The 23,948-nt window shown below is 35.0% G+C and overlaps 4 protein-coding genes, 1 non-coding gene and 1 pseudogene across 7 annotated transcripts; 3 read left to right on the top strand and 3 right to left on the bottom strand.

Annotated features, from left to right (window-relative positions):
- The first annotated feature begins 952 nt into the window (after positions 1-952).
- On the top strand, positions 953-1,822 carry LOC120180187. Its single transcript, XM_039185567.1, has one exon. It carries the CDS (start codon positions 998-1,000, stop codon positions 1,568-1,570), a length of 573 nt encoding a protein of 190 aa, XP_039041498.1. The 5' UTR covers positions 953-997; the 3' UTR covers positions 1,571-1,822.
- Positions 1,823-4,155: 2,333 nt separating this feature from the next.
- LOC120181059 lies at positions 4,156-5,964 on the bottom strand (annotated as a pseudogene).
- Positions 5,892-22,124, bottom strand: LOC120180152 (E3 ubiquitin-protein ligase AIRP2-like). Of its 2 annotated transcripts, none has more exons than XM_039185540.1 (7): positions 21,927-22,124; positions 20,988-21,138; positions 20,739-20,805; positions 20,362-20,596; positions 19,903-20,129; positions 8,524-8,528; positions 5,892-5,903 (listed from the first exon to the last, which is right to left on the bottom strand). In XM_039185540.1, the coding sequence occupies exons 1-5, from the start codon at positions 21,992-21,994 to the stop codon at positions 19,919-19,921; spliced, it is 732 nt and encodes a 243-aa protein (XP_039041471.1). In that variant the 5' UTR covers positions 21,995-22,124; the 3' UTR covers positions 5,892-5,903; positions 8,524-8,528; positions 19,903-19,918. The 2 variants fall into 2 exon arrangements, with proteins under 2 accessions (XP_039041471.1, XP_039041476.1); XM_039185545.1 differs by lacking the exon at positions 21,927-22,124 and adding an exon at positions 21,219-21,236.
- Positions 5,972-9,968, top strand: LOC120181048 (pentatricopeptide repeat-containing protein At2g29760, chloroplastic-like). Its single transcript, XM_039186283.1, is given in 5 exon segments — positions 5,972-5,983; positions 7,593-8,186; positions 8,189-8,762; positions 8,765-9,015; positions 9,017-9,968. Coding segments are annotated over 5 exon segments (2,184 nt in total). The 3' UTR covers positions 9,770-9,968.
- On the bottom strand, positions 11,026-13,478 carry LOC120180135 (zinc finger CCCH domain-containing protein 25-like). Of its 2 annotated transcripts, XM_039185531.1 has the most exons (5): positions 13,211-13,478; positions 13,012-13,121; positions 12,731-12,918; positions 11,536-11,921; positions 11,026-11,466 (listed from the first exon to the last, which is right to left on the bottom strand). In XM_039185531.1, the coding sequence occupies exons 1-5, from the start codon at positions 13,381-13,383 to the stop codon at positions 11,166-11,168; spliced, it is 1,158 nt and encodes a 385-aa protein (XP_039041462.1). In that variant the 5' UTR covers positions 13,384-13,478; the 3' UTR covers positions 11,026-11,165. The 2 variants fall into 2 exon arrangements, with proteins under 2 accessions (XP_039041462.1, XP_039041456.1); XM_039185525.1 differs by having other exon boundaries at positions 11,026-11,921.
- On the top strand, positions 18,604-18,677 carry TRNAN-GUU. Its single transcript has one exon. It is a non-coding gene; the product is annotated as a tRNA-Asn (tRNA).
- Positions 22,125-23,948: the final 1,824 nt, after the last annotated feature.

The following is a 23,948-nucleotide window of genomic DNA, read 5'->3' as shown; positions in this document are numbered from 1 at the left end:
TTTGGGCCACCCGACCCGACCCCCGAGAAGAAAGGGGTTTTCACCCGTGACCCGACCCGACCCGATGAATTAAGTTTCACCGACCGACCGACCCGAATATATGACTTAGAAACCCGACCCGACCCGACCCGACCCGAAATAATAATAAAAAAAATTTTATTCAATGAAAACAGTGACTTAATTGAAAAAAATTATATGGAGGGACATTATTGTAATTATCCCTAAATATATAGGATAAAATTATATATTTTTTCGGGTCGGGTCGGGTCGGATTTTTTTCACCCTAAACCCGACCCGACCCGACCCGAACAGTACATTTTAAAAAAACCCGACCCAAACCCGAATTTTTTTAAAAAAAATCCGACCCGATCGAATCGGATCGGATCGAAACCCGTCGGATTCGGGTTGAGTTGCCATCCCTAATTATATGTGTGGGTGGGTGTGTATATATATATATATATATATATATATATATATATATCGTGAATTTTAAGAGCTTCACTGCCCAGCTTGAGTACAATTAGGGGCCGCCCAAACACATGCAAAAATTTTCATCTTTTTCCAGCTGACAACTTGGGATTTTCACAAAATTCACATTTTTATAAATCATTAGTTCGTTTTTTAAATTTTGTTAAGATTATTAGTTGCTAAGTTATATACTTTAAAGTTGTTTACAAATTAAACCAATTAATTTGTGCCCGAGTCAATTGGCTTGTTGCCGGTTTACATTGTTGAATGTCTGTAAATCGATTTAGCTTAAACTATTTATGTTATATTATCATTTTGTTTTGGAAAAAATCAAAGTAAATATATATTTCATTTAAATTTATGTTTAAGATGTAGTTGGACATCGACGATTAGTTAATAGTCGCCCACTATATAATTTATTAATTTTATCTTAAGTGAGATATCCATTATTCATCGATCTTGTTAGATTTATAAAATATAAAGTATATTTCTTTAAACAAATATCAAAACCGGTTGGACCGACAAAGTTATGAACCCTGAAATCCACCGTATTTTGAAGATCCATAACAGCCCAAAGATCCTAACGAGGTTCGAAGAATACAGAGAGCTCGTCAAAGCGAAAGCCGCGAGAAACGGTGCGATGGGGAGAAGAGACGAGAGGTGCATAGCTGATGGGAACGAGCTGTTGAGATTTAACTGCTCGACCTTCACGTGTGATTTGGGACTTAACGGGAGCACAAGCATTTGTAATCAACAATACTGCAGCGTTTGCGGGATAATTAAGTCTGGTTTTTCGCCCAAAATGGATGGAATCTCCACGCTATCCACGAGCTGGAGAGCGCAAATGGCAATCCCCGAGGATGTCGAGGAAGAGTTCAAGTTCATGAACGTGAAACGATCCATGCTTGTCTGTCGGGTCGTGGCGGGTCGGGTTGGATCAGAAGGTAAAGAAATAAACAAGGAAGATGGTGGATTTGATTCGGTGATCGGAAGCGGAGGAGGGTCGGGGAGTGGCGCATATACCAAGCTGGATGAGGACGAGCTGTTGGTCTTCAATCCAAGGGCAGTGCTTCCTTGCTTTATCATTGTGTACACCGTTTAAGTGTGAGATCGTATGTAGGTGACCTCTTTCTGCAACTTTTTTTTATCTTCATTTTTTATATAGTTTTTAATTGTATTTAATTACTCGGGGACAGGGATAGCGAAAGTTTTGTGAGATATGGTAATGTTTGTTGGCAATGATGATGGTCAATTTATGGTGTTTTTTACAGGTTTTTTAACCTTTGTGTCTGTGAGGCTGTGACCCAAAAATAAAAGGGGTTTACAGTCAAAATTAACCATATGATCATGGAGATTGCTGTGGTAAATCTGGATTTAACTTCGTGTATCTTAGACTGTGATGTAAATCTTGTGTTTGAATAAGATATTAGTATTTTTTTCCCTTTTTATTTACGATTTAAGAAATTCCCCAGAATAAAGTAAATTTGTCATGTTCCAATTCTTGATCTATGAAGTAAAACAATTATTATTTCACCTATTTGGACAAAATTTTAAATCCAAATTTTATTATTAACGTTACGGCTGTAAACGAGTTGAGTCGAGTTCAAGTATTGCTGAGTTTGACTCGATTTGAAAACTCTAAAAGGGAATTCGACTCGATTTGAAATTTTGCGAGCTTAAAATTTCGAAGTTCGACTCGAATTCGTAACTATGAATTGAAGCTCGTAAAAGTTCAAAAAAAAAAATTTAAACTTAACTCGAGTGGAGCTTAAAACTAAAACTCGAACATGAACCTTAAATACATGAAAAACTTATATTGTATTTAAAAAAATCAACACAAATGTTAATATTATTAATAATTTACTTTTTTAAAATAAAATTTTAATATATTATATTTTCGAGTTGCTCACGAGCTTTTCTAGTTGAGTATCAAGTAACTCGTTTGGTCTCGTTAAAAACTCGAGTCGAAACCAAGTTCGAGTAGAGTCAAGTATTTATCGAGCTTTAACCGAATCGACCTCGAATAATTCACAATCTATCACGTCTCATTTACGACCCTAATTAACACATTTTGAGTTAAATATTTAGAAGTTCATCTAAAAGTTTATTTTAGCCACTCTACCATAAAAAGAAATACTTTAGTCTCTATATTATACTTAAAAAGTTTGTTTAAACTCTTCTACCATCCAAAGATGTTTTAGCCTCAATACTTTTGAAATGTGAATTTTTTTTATCCAAATTTTTGAAGTTTTAATTAGTGGTTTAAATATTTTTGTTCAAACGTCATTTAAGTCTCCATCAATTTTAAAATTGAGTTAATTATTTTTTTTTTTTTTTTAAAAAGAATAATTTATTTAATGAGCATTTTAAAGGTGAATAATAAGAATCATCTATTATGATGTTGATATTTTTCCGTCAGCACCTTTCTAACTACGATTGCATAATTTTTTTGATAAAATGGAAATAAAACAATTATACTATTTTATAATATCTTTTTCATTATTTTTAGAGAACTTAATAAAAAATATTTTTTATGATTTTTATATTATTTTTTTCAATTAATCTACTCTCACCCAAATCTAAAAATTCTTTAAAAACTCGCTGTATATTTTTCCTTGTGATTTAATATTTAGATTTCTTAGATGTTAAAAAAATTATGTTAAAAACTCACAAAATTCTTTTGAGAGGTTATTTTGTTAGAGTTCAAATTTGACATGGACATAAAAAGTGTTTAAATCAAAAATATTTAAGCAAACTAATAATAACTTTAATGTTTTAATTAAAATGTTTACTTTTCAAAACTAAAAAAATTTAAAAATATATTTTTTATAATACTGGAACTAAAATTTTATTTTTATAATAAAATGATTAAAACAAACTTTTAGATACAATACATGAACTTTTAGTAGACTTTACTCCATTGATATAATTTAAAATAGTGGATTAATACCCAAAACAAAATGTAGATGATAATTGAAAAGTAATTTTTATTTAAAACCGTGTACTTTTTATTTATTTTTTCAATTGTCACGTAAAATATCTTTTGGTTGATTTAATTAAAATATTAAGCAAACTATATAACTTAATGTTTTAATTAAAATGTTTACTTTTCAAAACTAAAAATTAAAAATATATTTTTATAATACTGGAACTAAAATTTATTTTTATAATAAAATGATTAAACAAACTTTAGATACAATACATGAACTTTTAGTAGACTTTACTCCATTGATATAATTTAAAATAGTGGATTAATACCCAAAACAAAATGTAGATGATAATTTAAAAGTAATTTTTATTTAAAACCGTGTACTTTTTATTTATTTTTCAATTGTCAAGTAAAATATATTTTGGTTGATTTAATTAATATCCAAATCTTGGATATTAGAAAATTCAAAAGTTTCAATTTGGAATGCTCCCATAAGTACACTGAAGTTTAGGCCTTTGAGGCAATTAGCTAACTAATTATTGGGCTTGGAGAATCCGAGACCCGACCCACCTAATACTTATATAGGTTCATATCGCATGCATTGAAATTGAGTAGATGTCAAACATTTTGATCTTGAAATTTGTACGTAACAATTATTAAACGGTTGAACAAGCAGACATTTATAGTCTAAACCAAGTCCTTCTAACATAGGCAAGGGATTTCAAAAATCCTAAGTTGTTATAGTAACCAAGCAGCACAACATGTTGTTACCGCCAGAATTGAGAGAAAGAAACCATCTCAATCAAGTCAATATCTCTCCTTCTGACCGAAGAACATTGGTCAGACACCGACGGGTCCATGATCATGCTGGTGTCGCCGGAGAATGACGCAGTGGGTGCTCCATTCAACAAGCGAGACAAATAGAGGTCCGAACACAGATGGGTGGTTCGAGTCTTTTTTTCTTCAAGGCCAGTCGAGAACAAGTTTGGGTCCATAATGGAAGATGAGAAGCCACCATCATCAGCTGGATTAGACCACTGCTGATGACCACCAGTTAGGCAGTCAATGGTTGAAGAACCTTTGCTGGGGTCCTCAACAATGATTGGTTTATCATCGACAGATGGTTGAATATTTATGTTGTAATCAGTTGAAAAGAAGTTTTGCATGAACTGGAGTTCTTCATCGTACGTTTGAGCAACAAAAGGCTGACAATCATCAGATTCGGTTGGTACTTGAGGGAGAAAATATTTGAACCCGCTGGACAAGTCCTCAGAGAATGTGATGGTTGAAGGAGTGGTGCAGCTGTTGGTTTGGCTGGCGGAGCGGCTGTTGGTATTGAGATTTTGGCTCCGGATGTAGTCTTGAAGAATAGATGATTGAGGTTTGCTATTTTGTTTGATTTTCTTCCTCGAGTTTTACCTTCTTTTTGTAGCGTTCCAGTGATTTTTTATGGCGTTCTCAGTTCTTCCATGGATGTATTTTGCGATCTCCGCCCACCGGTTTCCAATCTTGCATGAGCATCAACTAATATTCTTTCTTCTTCTTCACTCCATATATCTTTCTGAAACCAAGACACCATGCAGAAAATTGCATTTCCAAAGGAATTATATATATAAAACAATATAAGTAATGAAAAAGTTTTCTCAAAGAAATTGAAACGCCAAACATGAACAAAGGAAGATATCCATGTCCTGAGTAGGCGTATATTTTCAGGCAAAACCAGTTAAGGCAACGTCCTAGAAATTTGTTGTTAGCCAACCAAAATACTACTAATCATCAAAACAGAAAACATGTAAAGTAATCAGGAACCAGTTTGATCATTCGATTTAGCATATATATATAAATATATGTGTGTGTGTGTGTACTTTTTATATATGCACGCACAAATTGAAAATGAAGGAGGAACCTTGATATCAGGGCGCAAATGATTATGCCACCTCTCTCGACACTGTGTTCCGGCTCTACCGACCAAACCCTCAGCTATCTGTGCCCATTTCCTCATTCCATATTGCTTCACCAATCTTATCAGTTTCCTATATGATTCATATATCAACCCAAAATAAAAACCTAGAATATTTTTGCATCATAAATTTGTACCGGCTAAAGAAGAAAACAAATTAAAACAATAAAGAAGAAACCAAAACAAGACACAAATCTGTGAAGGAAAAGAAGGGAAAAAAATGAAGAAACTGTTTTATATATCACCTGTCCACTGACCCTTAATCAAAGCCGAGAAGCAATTTTCTCGTTTTTTCCCCCTACACCTTTAGGGAAACTCTTCGTTGAAACTTTCACAGCTTCATTCATTTCCATTTTAGGGTTTCTACCTTCTGCCGAAGCATGGCTGTTCCCATCAACAAGAAGCCCATCGATGAAGCGTTCTTCCAAGTTACGTCCCAATGAAGCCCCAGCAAGATAACCGCCGATTGCATCATTAGAGAATGATAAACCACGAAGCAATCCATCTGTAGCAGAACCGAGTCCGAGTGGTGTTCCTTTGCTGATGCTAATGTTGTTTTGCGACCCGTGCAAACAAATAGTAATTCTGGGTTAACAATCAATGCCATTGTAAAAATGGAAGGTCTCGTTTTGCTAATTTCATTAATGAAATTTTAAAATTTTGAATGATAATGATTAATGGATGATATAATTTGTATGTCTGATTTTAGTGTGTTTTTAGGTTTGAATGAAAATTAAATTGAATGTTCAATTATGTATAGAGATGATATTTTAGATATTTGAATTAGATTTAAGTAGAATTAACTTAGATTTGGTCTATTTAAATTTAAATTGTATTTGATTTGGGTACGATATGGATTATATTAGATGTACTTCAGATTTAATTTAAGTATATGATAAGTCAAGTTGAATCAAACGTCGAATTAAATTATTATTAATTATATGGTAAGTCAAGTTGAATCAAATATTGAATCAGATTTATATCGAATTGATATGTTTTTGACTATTTTTTATTTATAAATGTCATTTATTTATTAGGTGTGAGCATTCGATCGAGTAAAAAAAATTAAGTTATTCGAGTTGACGAGTCGTATTTTACCACTTGAACTTAACTTAAAAAAATTGTAGTTAAATTATTCGAGTTTCTATGTTAATTTTATTATAATTTTATATTTATTCTAATTTTTCAACTTTCTCTAACCATATAAGATATATATATTTCATATTCTTTTCACATTATAATGTTATTTAATATATCAAATACAATAAAAAATTATAAAATATATTCACAATATTATATTTTTCTTTATTTTGAGGGTAAAATATTAATGAGAGTATAAAAGAGTCAATAAATTGATAGGAAAGAAAGAATTTGCAAACAATTACGGTCAAAAGACTAAATTGAGTAAAATGCATTGTTAAGGGTCTAAATAAAAAGAGTATATTTTTAGTAAAAAAATAAGAATCAAAGTTATATAGACATTATATAGTGGTATATGAGCATGTGGTTCAAATTCGGTAAAATCATACTTAAAATAAATATTGAATTGAAGAAATAAGGAAATTATGAAAATTAAAGGACTAAATGGAAAAATAGAAAACTTGTTATCTAAAAGAGGAATTGGAAATACATATGTATTCTAAGATGGTTTAGGAGCATATGGTTCAATTTTGATTAAAAATAGACTTAAAATGAAGGAGGAATTGAAGGAATAATGAAACTATGGACTAAATCGTAGAACTATCAAAATACATCGTCAAATTTTTTGTTTTTCAAGTAACTCAAAATTTCCAAATTTCAACTCGACTCAAACTTGAAATTCGAATTTATAATTCGATTTGATTCGATTAATTCAAAATTTAAAATAATCAATTTTTCGAGTCGAGTCAAATTTTGCTCACCCTTATTATTTCTTTTTTTCAACCCAAACAAGAACTAGTTATGCGAGCTTTTGCCTCCTTGTCTTTGACTCGTTTGATGAATTAATTTTTCTGGCTAAAAGTACACAAATGGTCCCTCGATTATATGATACTATCTTATTACATCCCTTAACTATTAGAAATTACAAAATGATCTCCCGATTATAAAATATTACTTTGTTGAGTCCCTCGACTATTAAAAGTTAAAAAATGGTCACTTGACCATTCATTATGTTCCAAACTCGTCATTTTCCATTAAAAGATTGCCGATCATTTGAACTGGACGCTAACATGATGATCAAAATGTTGACGTTAGCATGTTAACGTCAAGCTCAAAACGACCCATACTGTCAATAACGACCACGACCACCCTGTGTTTCTACATCTCAAGCGATGCACCAATTCAAGCCAGCTTAAGCAAATCCATGGCCACATGCTCCGAACTGGACTTCTCTTTGACCCATACTCCGCTAGCAGCCTCTTTGCAGTTTCCGCTTTGTCGCCTTCTTCGAGCTTGGATTATGCTCGTAAAGTGTTCGATCAAATTCCCAAACCGAATCTTTACACATGGAATACCCTCATTCGGATTTATGCTTCAAGCCCTGAACCTCTACTAGGAATTTTGATCTTTCTAAGGATGGTTCATGAGAGTCCTTATTACCCCAATAAATTCACTTTTCCCTTTGTGATCAAGGCTGCTGCTGAGATTTTTAGTTTATGTGTTGGGCAGGCTCTTCATGGGATGGTGATTAAGGCCTCTCTAGGGGCGGATGTTTATATTTCCAATTCGTTGATACATTTGTATATGTCGTGTGGAGATTTGGATTCACCTTATAGGGTGTTCATGATGGTTGGTGAAAAAGATGTTGTGTCTTGGAATTCGATGATCACTGGTTTGGCACAAAGGGGTGTTGTGCTGAAAAGGCGTTGCAGATGTTTCAAGAAATGGAAGAAAAAAATGTGAAGCCAAATGATGTGACAATGGTGGGTGTTTTATCAGTTTGCACAAAGAAGCTGGACTTGGAGTTTGGGAGATGGGTGCATTCGTATATTCAAAGGAACGGGATAAGTTTGAAGTTGACTTTGAATAATGCAATGCTAGATATGTATACTAAATGCGGAAGTCTTGAAGATGCAAAAACGTTGTTTGATACGATGGTGGAGAAGGATATTGTCACGTGGACTACTATGCTTGCTGGTTATGCTAAATTGGGAGCATATGAGGAAGCAAGACAGATCCTTGATACTATGCCTAGGCAAGATATTGCTGCATGGAATGCCCTTATATCTGGTTATGAACAGAATGGAAAGTCAAAGGAGGCTTTGTCCATATATCATGAATTGCAACAGAGCAAAATTGCTAAACCTGATGAGATCACTCTTGTTAGCACTCTATCAGCTTGTGCTCAATTAGGAGCATTGGAAGTTGGTGACTGTATCTATGCATATATCAAAGAGCTGGGAATTAAGCTAAATTGTCATCTTACAACCTCATTGATATGTATTCCAAATGTGGAGATATAAAGAAGGCCCTTGAGATATTTTATTCTGTGGAGAAGACGGATGTATTTGTTTGGAGTGCCATGATTGCAGGTTTGGCGATGCATGGACAAGGGAAAGCTGCGATAGATTTGTTCTCTAGGATGCAAGCAAATATGATCAGGCCAAATTCTGTGACCTTTACTAACGTATTATGTGCTTGTAGCCATGCAGGGCTGGTAAAGGAGGGCAAAAACCTGTTTTGATATGATGGAGCCAGTTTATGGTATTGTACCTGAGCTCCAGCACTATTCTTGCATGGTTGATATACTAGGTCGTGCAGGCCTTTTGGAAGAAGCTGTTGAATTCATTGAGAAAATGCCAATACCTCCTAGTGATTCTGTATGGGGAGCTCTGCTTGGGGCTTGTCAAATTCATGGAAATGTTGAGCTTGCTGAACGGGCTTGTAGCCATTTGCTTGACTTGGATCCTCAAAATAATGGAGCGTATGTTCTCTTATCTAATGTATATGCCAAAACTGGGGAATGGGATGGTGTTTCGAGATTAAGGAAGCACATGAGAGTGACTGGATTAAAGAAAGAACAAGGTTGTAGCAGAATTGAGGTCAAAAAAGTCAGTCATGAATTTCTGGCAGGAGATAACTGTCATCCTCTTTCCAAGGAGATATACTCAAAATTGGATGAGATTGTGGTGAGATTAAAATCAACTGGCTATGTTCCCAACAAGTCTCACCAACTGCAACTTATAGAAGAGGATGACATGCAAGAGCGCGCTCTTATTCTTCGCAGTGAGAAGTTAGCAATTGTCTTTGGATTACTTTACGTGGAAGCATCTCAGCCTATCCGGATTATAAAAAATCTTCGTATTTGTGGGGACTGCCACTCGGTTGCTAAGCTTATATCAAGACTTTATGATAGAGAGATAATACTGAGAGATCGGTATCGATTCCACCATTTTAGCGAAGGACATTGTTCTTGTAAGGATTATTGGTGAATGCTTTATAACATCCAAGAGAGATTACTCAAAATATATAACTCATGAAACTCTTGTAAGTGCCGAGTAATGGCTGCCATAGATCCCCAAGAATTTCAACCTTAGAATTTACGTGGTGGCAATGTACTTACTGCTAAGTGGGCATATTTTGTACTAAGACTTGATCATCCATCCGTTCTGTTCATCTTTAAATGGTAACTATTTTGTATCAACCATCTTATCTTTTGCTTTTGCTTTATTCTCTCCGAGGAAGATTCTACTTTGATATACTCAATAACCGCTATTCTGGGTCAGTTTCGTATCAACGATATTCACGTTCCACTTTTGGACGTCTTGGAGATACATATCAGTCAGGCTGGTTGCTTCATCTCATTTTTTTCCAAAGTAGCTTTTCTTTTCAATATTTAGTTTAATTATCGATAGTTAGGGATGGCAAAAAATCCGAACCCGACGGGGAAAACCGAAAACCGAATTAAACGAGGACGGGGGAAAACCATTTATGCTAAACGGGGACAGGTTTGGTAATCCCCACCCCGATTATCCGCTCCGATACCCGCCCCGATAAATATTAAAAATAATTATTTTATATATATATAATATTAATAAATTTAAATTAAATTAAAAAATATATATAATATTTATATATTTAATTTAAATATATATATATCCGGCCCGATACCCGTTTAAATAACCGTTTATGCTAAACGGGGATATTCGTTTCCCGGCGGTTTTCCCCGATTACCCGATGGAGATCCCCATTAATCCCCGCAGTTTTTTTAGCGGGGACGGGGACGGAGGACCAATACCCGGGCCGTTGCCATCCTATCGATAGGGAATGTACATAAATTGCACAATTCGTTTACTTCTGCCTTTAAAGGTCACGCTTCCTTGTTTCTTATAATTGAAAGCAAACAATGCTTGATTCAGTTTATCACTTGTTTTCCGCTTAGGCAAGTTCTCATTTAAAACTAAGAAATTTCCTTTTTAATTATGTTTATACCCACTGGTTAGCTAGTATTGATTTTTGATTTCTCTGCAACTTAAAGCCATCAAAAGCCGCTCATGTAATAGTTTAGTCGCAAAATGATGCTCATTCTTGATGCGCAATGACGTATATCAGCAAGCATCCACAAAGCCACAAACCATGTTGCACAAGTATGAAAGGTAAAAACGTGAACAAGCAGCCATAAAGAATACAAGTTAAAACCGCTCTTGAATATCATCAAACTGAATCATTAGTTAAACAAGAACTCATCTCAAAATAATAACTATTGAGTATCAGCCAATTTAAACATTTATGTTGAAAACAGATATTAGAACCAAAGCTTAGAGACAAATCCAGGCCAAAAAATTGACCACAACTCTCTAAAACGAGATGCATAGGCCAGGTAAAAGGTTACAGACATCTCAGCATATAATTTTTTTTCTCTCTGGCATGATCTTCATGATAAGATCTCTCACCTTGCCGATGGGAGGATGAATTCCTGTTATAGCTTGACCATTCCTCATCGCCTCTCTTATCATGATCTTCTCTTGGATAAGATTCTGATTCGTTCCTCGAGAATCTTTTTTCTCCTCTCTTGTCATGATCTCCATTGGGTCGTGGCTCAAACTCATCATCACCATGCCTTTTTGATCTACTTCCATCCCTCCTATCTTCTTTTATCCTAGCCTCATATTCACCATCATCACCATGCCTTTCTGATATACTTCCATCCCTCCTATCTTCTTTTACCCCAGCCTCGTATTCACCATCATCTCCATGCCTTCTTGAACTCTTTTCATCCTTCCTATGACGGTCTTCTACAGACCTTGGCTGATGGTCGCCATCATTGTGCCTTCTAGATCTTTTATCTTCCCTTTTGTACCGATCATCATCATTATGCCGCCTTGATCTCCTATCTTCACTACCGTTATAATCTTCTCTTGACGTTGGCCCCACATATTTCCCATCATACCTTCTAGATCTCTTCCCTTCTCTCCCATCAATTTTCTCTGAGGCCTTCTCATCACCCCTCGCTGACCGAAAACCTTCTTGAATTGCACGCTCTTGCACGCCATAACTTTTTTCACTCTTTTTTGAACCCTCAAATTTGTCATTTCCCCATCTCGAACTTTTATCCTGATGACCCCAACCAGTGTTTGCAGCTCTCTAGGCACAAAACAGAAAAATATATAAATAGCAGAAACATAAAAGAATGGTCATAAGCAAAAAGCTCATGATATAGCAATACATTTGATACATGATATGTATTGAATACCAGCCCTTGCAAGATGGAAAGAGGTAGTGAAATATGAAAAATAAGAGAGGAAAAACATTTTCTGTTTTTCAAAAATAGAACTACAAAATTAACAGAGCATTGCACAATGAATTTATGTTGCTAGGACTCTTCATTGTTCTTTAAGTATCTCTGTCCAACACATGGATATGGAGATATGACCTTCAAGGGTTCTCCAAACACAGGAGGAAACTTTGAAAAATCAAATCATACCCATGTCAGATACAAACACAATATACTCACAAGTCACACCCGAGCCCCAAGTATCATAGCAATTAATTAGACAAAAGCATTATTGCGTTTGGGCATATGGTAGCAAATTCTAGTAGCATATCATCATGCAAATGTTACGATTTATGATCTATATGCTGAGATCCATAGAACAAAAAGAACAAAACTTATACTTCCTTCAACTCAAAATAAAAATAGCAAATAGTTCATACATTTCAAACTATGGCATAGCTTGGTCCATCCGTTTATTATAACATTTACAAAATATTGAACAAGCAAACCAAGGCAAAAAGGTAAGTGGAATTTACTATCTAACATAAGCCACGTGTGCTATAAATTCATCTGGGCCTAGAACAATAACTTAAAAATGATTGTTCATGATTATTGCGATATAGCCATCCAAATTAGTTACATGTATCAAAAAGCAATGCTAAGTGGAAATGAATCTTACTTGTTCGTCATGGGAAAATTTACATCCTGCACCGCGCGTACATTCTCCTCTCTGGAATGCATAACAAACCCCTCGGGCTTCCCTCTTTTTTTGTTCTTCCTCTTCATCTTCTTCTTCTTTCTTCTTATACTTCTCGGCATGATCAACCCTTATAATTCGACCCAAAGTCTGTGCCCCATTAAGGTTATCTTCAATGCCAAAAAAAACCCTTAATTACATCATTTCCTCATTATTTATAATATGCATCAGATTCGAACAGTTAAAGAGAGATAAATCCTAACCTACAGCAAGAATTGTACTTCTCTGATCTTCATAAGCAAGAAACGCAAATCCTTTCGATTTCCCAGTCCCCTTATCTCTAACAAGATTGACGTCTACAACTTCTCCATATCTGAGAAAAATAAATATATATTCAAGCCAAAGATGTGCAGAATTCCAAAGTGAGAAAAAACGAAAGGAAACATGAGAAAGAAAACGTACTGGGCAAAAACAGCGAGGAGATCACCTTCGGTGAGGTCATAGGGAAGACCACCGACAAAGATGTATGCGGAATCTTTGTACTTGGCGTGCCATGATGCTTCCTCCGATATTCCTAAATCTGCTTCCTTTGCCGTAATGTTCTGTAATCGCTTCACTAAAGTTAACGGGTTCATGGTATCCCCTTTTCTACCGAAATCCCTAATCTCGATTCCGAAATTTTAGCGGAAAATTCGGGGTTTCGGCTGTCACCTCGTTTCCTAAATGGAGTTGATTCCGACAGTGGAAAAAGACGACACGAGGGGAAAAAAGAGTATTGGGCCTAATAAATCATTTTGAGTCGGAGCGGTCCAACATCTTAGCCCATTAACTACTACTAATTTATTTTATTTTATTCGAATATGATAAAATTTAATACTTTTTATTTAAAAAATCATATTAATAGATTGAAATGCATTTTATTTTAAAATAAAACAATATTATCTGTAGGCTAAACTCACGATATAATGCACTCAAAATAAATAATTCACGATCTAATGCACTCCTTATATTATTTGTTAAAATAGGGCGAAATCAACAGTGTGGCCGTAGGTCGCCATGCCTTCCGGGCGACCTACTAGGTCGCCATGTCTTCCCAGTCCGAGGCCATCCGACCGAGGCCATCCGAGAGCATCCGAGGCCATCCGAACTAGCTATGCGAGGGCATCCGAGGACAACCGAGCGAGCTATGCGAGGGAATCCGAGGGAAGCCGAGCGAGGGTAGGTCGCCCAGAGTGCATGGCGACCTACAAGGTCGCCAGGAGGGCATGGCGACCTATGTGTTGGGACGTGCATGTGCCATGCAACACGTTCATTCTCTCTGTTTGAGCAAGGTAGGTCGCCCGGAGTGCATGGCGACCTACGCCCAACACTGTGAATTTCACCCTATTTGAGCAATTAATATTGGGAGTGCATTAGCTCGTGAATTAATTTCTTTCAGAACATTATCTCGAAAGTTTTGTCATTATCTGTTATTATTTTCTGCAACTCAAAAACTTATATGATAATAAATAAATAATAAAAAACTTCTAACGACTTCAGCCTTCTCCAACCGGCCACCTCCCCTTTCTTTATATATGGGTAATGTTAAATCTTCACTTTTAACATTGAGTTAGTTGCTTCCAGTTAGCTTTCGCCTTGTTTGCTGAAACAGTTTATATGCTTACATCGGAGTAAAACTTCTTATTCAATGGTTAAGTCAAGCTAAAAGATTGATTAGTTTTCCTGTTGAGAAAGCTTTGAACTTTTAAGCAGAATGATTAGTTTTTGTTCAGATATTTTTAATTTGTTTAGCATGTTAGAAATAGATTTGCTATTTTATGATTTATTATAAATATTATGCAAATTGTTGGATTCCACATTATCGGGAGTCGCCGTTCTCTGTGCTTTTTCTTTTGCCTTCTTCAGCATCAAAATTATCCTCTGCACTATGATTTGTTAAACTAAAATCTTTCCAGGTTTCGAGCTCCCTGAATTCATCCTACTGTTACATCTTGCAAAGTGGAACATCTGTCTTCAGTTGGATTGGGAATCTCACCTCGAGCAAAGACCATGATCTTCTTGATAGAATGATTGAACTGATTAATGCATGCAGTTTTGTTATTCAGAATGGATATAATTTAGATATTGTAATTATTTTTCTATTTTTGCACTAAACCGTCTGTTGGTGGTTAATGAAGCCATTGCTACAGATTTATATTGGGAATTCCTCCTTGTTTGTGGGCCTAACTCATTTAATCATGATTGATTTCTATTTCATTGATGCCATTCACAGCCAGCATGGCAACCTGTATCAGTGAGAGAAGTAAGCGAACCAGATAGCTTTTGGAGTTCACTTGGTGGAAAGACAGAGTATCGAAGAGAAAAGGAGATGAAAAAAATTGTAGAAGATCCACATTTGTTTAAGTTTACCTTTACCGAAGGTAAGCAGATTATCCTCTCCTTTTTGTCGTTCTCTGGAAGGATAATTTGCTTCTTTCTTGGTTCAGAAGTTTTCCGGCTGTAAATTGCTGCAAAACATTTCTGACAGTTGATTATGGTTTTTTTGCCACTTGGTTTGGTTTCCCTTTTCAGGTGATTTCAAGGTACATCTTGGTTGGATCCATTGACTTGCATATATTTCATAGTTAAGCACCTTTGGATGCAATGCAAATGTAGATTTTAACAGAGATGTGTTGATATTTTGGCTAGCAAAAGGAAATGCATATTTTTAACCCATTAGAATGTCTAGAGGATTGTATTTCTGTGAAATATGGTTCCATGGACTTTTTTAAAAGGAAGATCTCTATGCTCAAGTAGACTGACTGTCGGAAATGAAGTATAAAAGGGTTGTTTTGCCTTGGATTAAACTCATCAATCTAGTAATAGAACATATAATGGTTTGAAAGTTTATTTTAGCTGGGTTCACTATGCAAAAATTTTGCCTTGACATTTTTCTAATTTTGTATCATCTCAATTTTTATCTGATTAGTCAGAGTCTAAGTGTTACTTTCTTGTGGAATTGCATTGTTTTCTCCATTAAAAATTGAAAATCAAAAGGGAAAAAAGTTGTTATTATAATCATTTTTTTCTTTATCATAAGGTAAATTTAAAAAAAGAAAGAAACTCTTAAGCCATATTTGATTGTCTTGAGGATTTACTTTGCCTTGGTCTGGTTTCTGGTTAGAGAGATATACAGTTTCACTCAAGATGATTTAACTACTGAAAATGTTTTAGTGCTAGACTGTCATAAAGAAATATATGTTTGGATTGGGCGCCATTCAACTCAATCAAAGCAAGAAGCCCTTAACTTGGGTCTGGTAAATTATAAGTCTATACTCGGACCTTAATTTCTTAAAGGTTTTTTTTTTTAAATTTTGTGTCATGGATTGTTTTTAGCATAAAGTACCGATGTCATGATGTTAAATATTTAGAAATGCTGTAAGTATGGGTATATTTTGTACTCTTCATTTCTTTCTATGCTCTCATATTTGTATTCTTGACTGGCAGAAATTCCTTCAAACAGACATTCTGGAAGAACAACATTCTTTGGAGACTCCTATTTATGTTATTACAGAAGGCCATGAACCACCATTTTTTACTTGTTTTTTTGAATGGGATCCCTCAAAGGTAAATGTAAGTGGGTGGTCTGCTATAGTAAAAGCATCTACTATAAACTCCTTTCAGATGATATTGATGATTTTTCACTGTCATGGCCAAACTATACGTTTATTTAATTTCTTATGATTGTTCTCTAATCAATTTTTTATTCGACCCAGTTACTTCCTTTTATTTTTTCTTTTTCTTCCTATCAGATCATATCCTAGTTTTTCTGTCTGGGAACTTATTGCTCAATTGGAACCCTCATAATTCAGTTATGGAAATTGGCTGCAAGAACATGTTCATCTTGAAGTTTCAATTTACTGCCTTTCAGATGCTTGGCAATTCATTTGAGCGGAAGCTTGCTACCTTAAAGGGGGGAACATCAAGTGGATCTGTAAGTGCCTGTTACTAAGCTCTAATTAGATGTAATCGTATGAGACTTGTGTATTAGGTTCATTATGTTGGTGTACTTTTTGAGTTAGTGTAGTTTCTCCCAATTGTCTTTCTCTGAGTTTCTGTTGGTTTTGCTCACACCAATAACCCATCAAGATTTCTGAGTCTTTTTCCTTATGTTGTATGAAGTAGATGACACAGTCCAGTTTTAGTTAGATTAGAAAGAATAAAAAGATTGTGGAACAGTGATCTGCCAGTACTAGGACTCATGTTCTCCATGTCTGCATAAACAGATCTAAAAAAGTATAACCTTCAACTAAAGGGTACAACAGTTGAAAGCGGGACATGGGAATTAACTAAAGTCTCCTGATTTTCCAACAGTGGCTAAGACCATTATTGACTAGCTCTTTACTGATGTGGTTGTAACAGATACCACTTCATGATTTCTGGGATAGATGCAAATGTTTAACCAAATATCATACTGTTTGAGGTACACTCAATAAGTGTAACCCTCCCAATCTAGAGCCTCCAACTAGTAGTTGGTCCAATACTCAACTCTTTGATAAAATTTATCTTATACAAGCTTCATGCGATTCCATTCAGGCACCATCAAGAAATACACTGAAGCCGCCCTCCAGGGAAGCTACCCCTGATGGATTAAGAAGCAGATCTAGCAGTGCAGATGGATGGGAAATAAGTTTTTCCCCAGCATCAACAATATCAGTTTCACATTTGAAGTTTTCTGATAATCACAATGTTTCCAGTCCAACCCCAGTTTCCAGAAAGCTCTTTACTGAATCCTCTCCTTATCAAGGTGATCAGAAGATTACTGTTTCTTTAAGGATGTGCCTATATTTGATAATGCTATTACATGATTTCCAAATCTCTACAGGATCCAGCAAATTCAATTATTTTAGTACAGGAGTGATTAATGCATCCGACATATACGTTGAAGTCATCGTCTGTTTTCCTATTTTTAAGCACTCAATCAGTTGCATTCTTACTGAAATTACCAATCAAAGCTTGATTATGACCTCCACCCTCTTGAATCAACAACTTGGAAAGTTAATTCAGAGAAAATTAGTTTGAATCATTAGGTACCCACACTAGTCGAGGTGATTACGAGACACACTTGGACGGTTAGATTTGAATCTGATGACTTAATTTGCAAACTAATAAACAATGAAAATTATATCAGGATGCCTAGTTTTATCTATCTTTTTTTATCTAAATACATTTTACTTCTGGTAAACTACATGTGCTATCGTTTAATTTAAAAAAGAAAAAGAAAATTAAATCACCCTTCTGCAGATTCTCCAGCAGTAGATTCAAGCTCCCCTTCAACGAATGAAAACTCAAACCAGATTGATGAAAATTCATTAATAATCCTTATCGAAGATTGACAGTGCCGTCAACTGAACCAGTTTCAGGCATAGATGTGACCAAAAGAGAGGTACGAGCTAAAGTTTAGAGCTTCATAGTCTTGCTCCATCTAGTGTTCAAAATGACCCTTTTAACAGTCCTTCACTTTCAAATAAACAAAACTTGGTATTTTGCTTTGATGCTGCTAGTTTTGAAACTCAATATGCAATGCTTTAAATTTTATGGGGGAATCAAAAGTTTTTGCCTCACAATTGGTGATGCTAAGAACCAAAATTATTGATTTAAATCCGTTTCCCATACCATGATAATCTATTTATCACTAGCTCACTCCCATCGATTTCATCTGCCTATCCTCTGCAATGCATATGAAACTCGTGGTTGCATTTTCCTGTAGGCATACTTGTCTGAGGAAGAGTTTGCAGAAAAATTTGGCATGCCTAAGGGAGCCTTCTACAAGCTACCTATACGGAAATAAAACAATATTCATCAAGCTTAAAGCTGCTGGAATAGCTCAGTTGGTTAGAGCGTGTGGCTGTTAACAACAAGGTCGGAGGTTTAAGCCCTCCTTCTAGCGAACTGTTCTTTTTCCATTATACCCGACCTATAACCCAATATCAGATCTTACATTTCCTGACCAATAACCTGATACAAGACTGACCAGTCCACTTTTGACCGACACCTCTAGCTAATTTGGTAAATTCGAAGGTCGCCGGTTTGGACCAGCATCGGCCGTTTTGTTTTTTTTCCAACTCATTTTTTCAAACCACCGTCGTTTCCTTCAAATCCCACCCTTTTCTTCGGTTTCGTTTTCCCCCACTTTGCTAATCCTTTTACTCACCAAACAAACCGTAATTCAACTTTAAAAAAAAGAAGTATATATTAGTTTTGTGGAATTATGAGTCCCCAGGACCATCCTATTTTATTTTTAATCGATTTTTTATAATTTAGAACTACGAGTGATAATTGCATAAAAGTCATTATCTGATATTTACTGATTGCTGTGGAGGCATTAAAATCATAATAACCGCTTTTATTATTTCTTAATAGAAGAAAACTTGCATGAACCAAACAATCTAAGTAGTTACAAAATTTATTATTCTGTCTTAAGATCTCAATAGTTAAAAAATTTATTATCTTTTAAAATTTCGGGTTCAAACAATCTCAATAGTTAAAAAATTTGTTATTATCTCTTAAGATCTCATTCAAGCAGTGCATGTCAGATATATAAGATTTTATGTTTATGTACTCTTTAATTATAATATTTGACACATACCAGAGGATTTTAGATCTATTACTCTGTATTGCATAGTACTGATCATATGAAAAGGATTAGACAAAGAGTAAACAATAGGTATACATGCACTCTGAGTTACCTTTATCTTATCTTTAACGCAGATTTGATTTAAGCATTACTTTAATCATACGAAAAAGGATTCATCAGAATAGTTTTTTAACCTATTCAGGTATGATTTATTTGATGCGACCAATTACCTTAATTATTAATACTCCAGTGGTTCCATTGCTGAGAGAGTGCTACTCTGGGTCTTCATTTAGCAACATTATCAAAGCAATGAAATCCAGTTTGGAAGCTACCCAATTGAATGTGGGATGTGGTTCTTGGGATCTGATCTTCACCGGAGTGTTTGCAGAAGAGTTAGCGATCCAAGCCTACGACTCCGGAAGCATTTAATGATAATTATATTAAAGCTATTATACTCTGAAAGCAAGTAGATTGTTCTACAGTCATGCTAGTTATATATATATGTATGCATGTATATACAGACAATTATCATGGATACCCCAATATTAAAGCAATCATCGAACATGAACATCATAAGGAACAAATACAGGATCTGGGACAATAAGAGGCAATTTATCAATGTACATGAACAGCCTCTTACAATTGTCCCTCAATATAGATGATAAATCAACTACCTCACTCTTCTCCGTGTAAATCCAAAGGTCACCCGAGTTGACCCTTTTGAGACTGTCACGACAAAACGGACATGACTGAGACCGGCCGTGCCTGAAATTAACGGGAAAATAAAACAGCACCAGATCACTTACAAAGGAAGAGTGGAACACGATTACACGAATCATGAACCTATAAGAGATTGAAGACATTTAACTTATAATATGCAATAAAACCAGCAATGACAACTGCCATTATGGTAATACTAGTAAAGGATAGAATACACATGATCATCGATTCACAAAACAGTTCAATGAAATAGTACCCAGAGAACCGAATAACTTACCAATCCCGATAACACTTCAGACACAGAGAGTGGCTACAAGTAGGCAAAACAACCATGCTGTTCATCTCCATGCAAATTCCACACTCTTCTTCCCTTTCCAAGTCGATTTCGGAGAGTTTCCCCCTTTCAGATTCCTCCTTCTTTCGGTACCTCATGGTACACACTTCTTTCTGTTTCCTATCTTCCAAACTGGTAATGCCTTGTTGAAGTTGCAACAAAGAAGGAAATATAACCGCTGTTTAAGAAAACCAAACTAATGAGACTGATTTCACTTTAATGAACTTTGTACATTGTCAGCACAAACAATTAGAAAGCGAGACCAAGACTAATAATAAGCATATCCAGTAAAAAATTTGATTTCTCAGAAAATCACTGACCATAAAATTCTCTAATGCTTGCTTTCCTCTCATAAACTGACATGGTGGTCTTGCCATCTGCGTAAGTCTGCACCAATTCACTCGCAATGATAAGTCTGTACAAGGTAACATTAAAATTTCGATACCATGAAGCAAAGAAAGGCGAAATAATTGGGAAAGGAGAGTTGGAGGTGTATGCGAAACAAAATCGAGCAACTGGAAGAGCAAAAGACAATATCTCCAAAATTTGTACGGTTAAAGGAACCATACCATATAAATAAGTATTCGGAGCAAACCAAGAGCACCAGCTAGTTGACAATCAGTCCACTGAACAAGAAAAAGGAAAAACTGAGCCGCAGGACTGTAGGAGAGTCTCATTTGAAGACATGCTCCATCTTTCTCCCTTGGATAATCTAATGCCCTGAAATCCGATACGTGGTTAACGATCAAGCAGTGCCAATAATAAAGCAAAAAAAATGAAAAGAAAAAAGGTCTTTACTCCTATTGTGCACTCATAAATTACAATTAACTGCTGAGATTTGTACTCGTTGAGTTGGTTCCCCAGTAGCTACACGTACAACTAAAGAACAATATTCATTAACTCCATCGATCGTCCAGAAACCAACTTTTTTTTAAAAATGTAAGCTTAGATCATTTACAATCAAGGGATACCCTTCATTCAGACCTCATTTTTGGTTTGGAAAGTTTCATTTGTTTGTGTTTATGCCTTCGGAAACCACAATTGAGAAAACGCTTCCTTCCCTATAATTCAAAATCCCGTACAAAGTATTGACTAAACATTTTAAACCCATTGTTGATGGACACTCCAGATTACAACTGATTAAAAGATGTTTAAGAACTTTGATAACCTATACAGGAATATGATGTTCAGAACTTCAATCATTCGGCTGTGAAACTTTTTATTGTCAAACACTTGTAAGCATAAGAAACAATCATATGAAAAATACATAACCCATAAGTTTTTATTCAAAGTTTGGCCTTTGTTTTAGTAGATATTGCTCTGTTTCATTTTAGAAGGGGAAAAAGGGAAAAAATTGTTGAAAGTCAAACTGCCAGTTATCAGAATTCACACGAAAAAAAAAAACAGAAAAAAGATCCAGAAAATTATATATATATAAACAAGAAAAGGAAAGAAATATCAAAGCGAGAGAGAGAGAGAGAGAGAGAGAGAGAGAGAGAGAGAGATACAGAGTATTGGCGTGTTGAATATCAGCTTCGAGCGCTTTCAGTGAATCCTTAAAAGATGACTTTGCCATGAACGGGTGTTTTCCCGGAAAATTATTCCCATCAAACAAACAAGCGCGCGCACATAAATCAGGCAGCTAAAGTGAAAGCCTCCCCAAAAGAGAAAAATCTTCAAACTCCCAAAAGAGATGGTATAATTGTAATTTCCGAATGAGCCTCCTAACTAGCGAAACACTGTCAGTTACGACTTTAAGCAAATCGAGAACATAGAGGAGGGTTACGAAATTACGATATTGTCCATAGTTGTAGCATAATCCGGTACTGGATTATATATATATATATATATATATATATATTATCAGGCTTTTCGTGATCCTCTAACAGATTGTAAAGGCCAATGTCGTGGAAGAATGAAACAAGATGGAATGGTTCTACGACACGTGGTGGGAGACGTGGGGAAATGTTATTGGCTACATCTACTGAATATAGTGTAATTGTCAGTAGGTAATCTATAAAACCTGGTAGGAGCGCCTAAGGTTTTATAAAACCAAGGTCGTATTTAATAATGTGGTGTTTGGTAATCTATAAAAGCTGGTGGAAGCGCCTATATTAAGTTTGAATATGAATATTAAAATAATCGCTTACCATAAATACCCAGGCCCCATAAGGATAAGGTCAATGAGTCACCTTCTTAAGCTAAAATCCTCAAATTTTGCAACCTGGCATGATTGATATGTCTTGTATCTTTTAATTATTGTTTTTATTTAAAAACTATTTTCCAATATCCCGACAAAAATAAATAAAAAATGTCACCCTAGTTTTTAATATCCAAAATATCTATTAGAGCACTTGGATATTTACACGTGATTTACCCAATGAAAATGCTGCTTCGATTAATTCACCTGAAAACGACATCCCTAAGCACAGGGGCGTTACATGATTAATTACATTCACTATCATTAATTGAATTCTTTTAATTATTTATTGAACTAACTTTTTTTTTTAAAAAAGTAATTGAATCAAATTTTGTTTGATTACTTTCATCAGTAATCGAATTTAATTAGGTCGTGATAATTTAATAGGTTTGGTGGGATTAAAAAAATTATGTATTTGTTTCGGAATGGATTTTGACTTAAAATATATATTTAATGTATAATATACCGACATGGGTTGGTTCAAGTGGTAAACAACTTAATATCGCTTAAGCAAATTCTTAAGTTTGAGTCATTGTGTATGCAGAAAATCTCTACTGGGATACTCATCCATCAAAGTCAAGTGTGCGATACGGGTCGATTCAGATTAGTCAAAACGAAGCCTTAAAATCGAGAGGACAACAAAAAAAATGTATAATATATAATATTTTTTGTTAATTCAATTAACTAAAAAATTTGAATTGAATTAACCATTAATCTAATATTAGAAAATTAAATACTCTCTAAACCAAATTAATTCAGTAATGGATCGTTTTAATATAATTAATTTGATTTGTTCAATTAATTCTACTAAAATAAAAAAAAATAAAACCATAATATTTGCGAGTTAAATAAAAATATACATTCGAATCACTTGAGTTAGTATTTCAGTTTAATGTTTCTTTTTATTTTAAAAGATATGGGTAAAGTATATAAATATTCTCCGAATTTTCAGGGCGTTTATATTTTGGTCACTCAACTTTTAAAATTTGTAATGCAATCATCAAAATTTTAGTTCGATTTCATTAAGATTTCCGCTGTTACTTTTCGTTAGTTTTTGCTGACGTGACACTTAACTGTTGTTAACCCTCCCCATCTTCTTCTTCTTCATCTTCTTCTTCTCGTTCTCGTTCACCCCACCTCCGGTCAGCAATGGCTCACACCGCCATCACCATCGTCACTGATATCGCCTCCTGACCACATCCCGACCCTTAATTCTTACTAATCATCCACCGCTCATCTCAAATCACGAGAAGACCATTCGAACACCCATCCTCGATCTTTATCCTCAGTCACCGGTGACCGTCACTACCGATACCAATAGGAGTGCCAC

This window comes from Hibiscus syriacus, unplaced genomic scaffold (genome assembly GCF_006381635.1).
Source record: "Hibiscus syriacus cultivar Baekdansim isolate YM2019G1 unplaced genomic scaffold, ASM638163v2 tig00003715_pilon, whole genome shotgun sequence".
NCBI lineage: Eukaryota > Viridiplantae > Streptophyta > Magnoliopsida > Malvales > Malvaceae > Hibiscus > Hibiscus syriacus.
This window is presented reverse-complemented; position numbering and strand designations above follow the sequence as displayed.

Coding starts and splice junctions, on each gene's coding strand:
- LOC120180135 (XM_039185525.1), bottom strand. CDS start 13,383: ATGAACCCGTTAACTTTAGTGAAGCGATTACAGAACATTACGGCAAAG. Junction 13,122..13,210: donor CTCCTCGCTGTTTTTGCCCA/GTACGTTTTCTT, acceptor TATTTTTCTCAG/ATATGGAGAAGTTGTAGACG. Junction 11,922..12,730: donor AATTTTCCCATGACGAACAA/GTAAGATTCATT, acceptor TTTTGTGCCTAG/AGAGCTGCAAACACTGGTTG.
- LOC120180152 (XM_039185540.1), bottom strand. CDS start 21,994: ATGGCAAAGTCATCTTTTAAGGATTCACTGAAAGCGCTCGAAGCTGAT. Junction 21,139..21,926: donor ATTCAACACGCCAATACTCT/GTATCTCTCTCT, acceptor ATCGGATTTCAG/GGCATTAGATTATCCAAGGG. Junction 20,130..20,361: donor CTGAAGTGTTATCGGGATTG/GTAAGTTATTCG, acceptor CGTTAATTTCAG/GCACGGCCGGTCTCAGTCAT.
- LOC120180187 (XM_039185567.1), top strand. CDS start 998: ATGAACCCTGAAATCCACCGTATTTTGAAGATCCATAACAGCCCAAAG.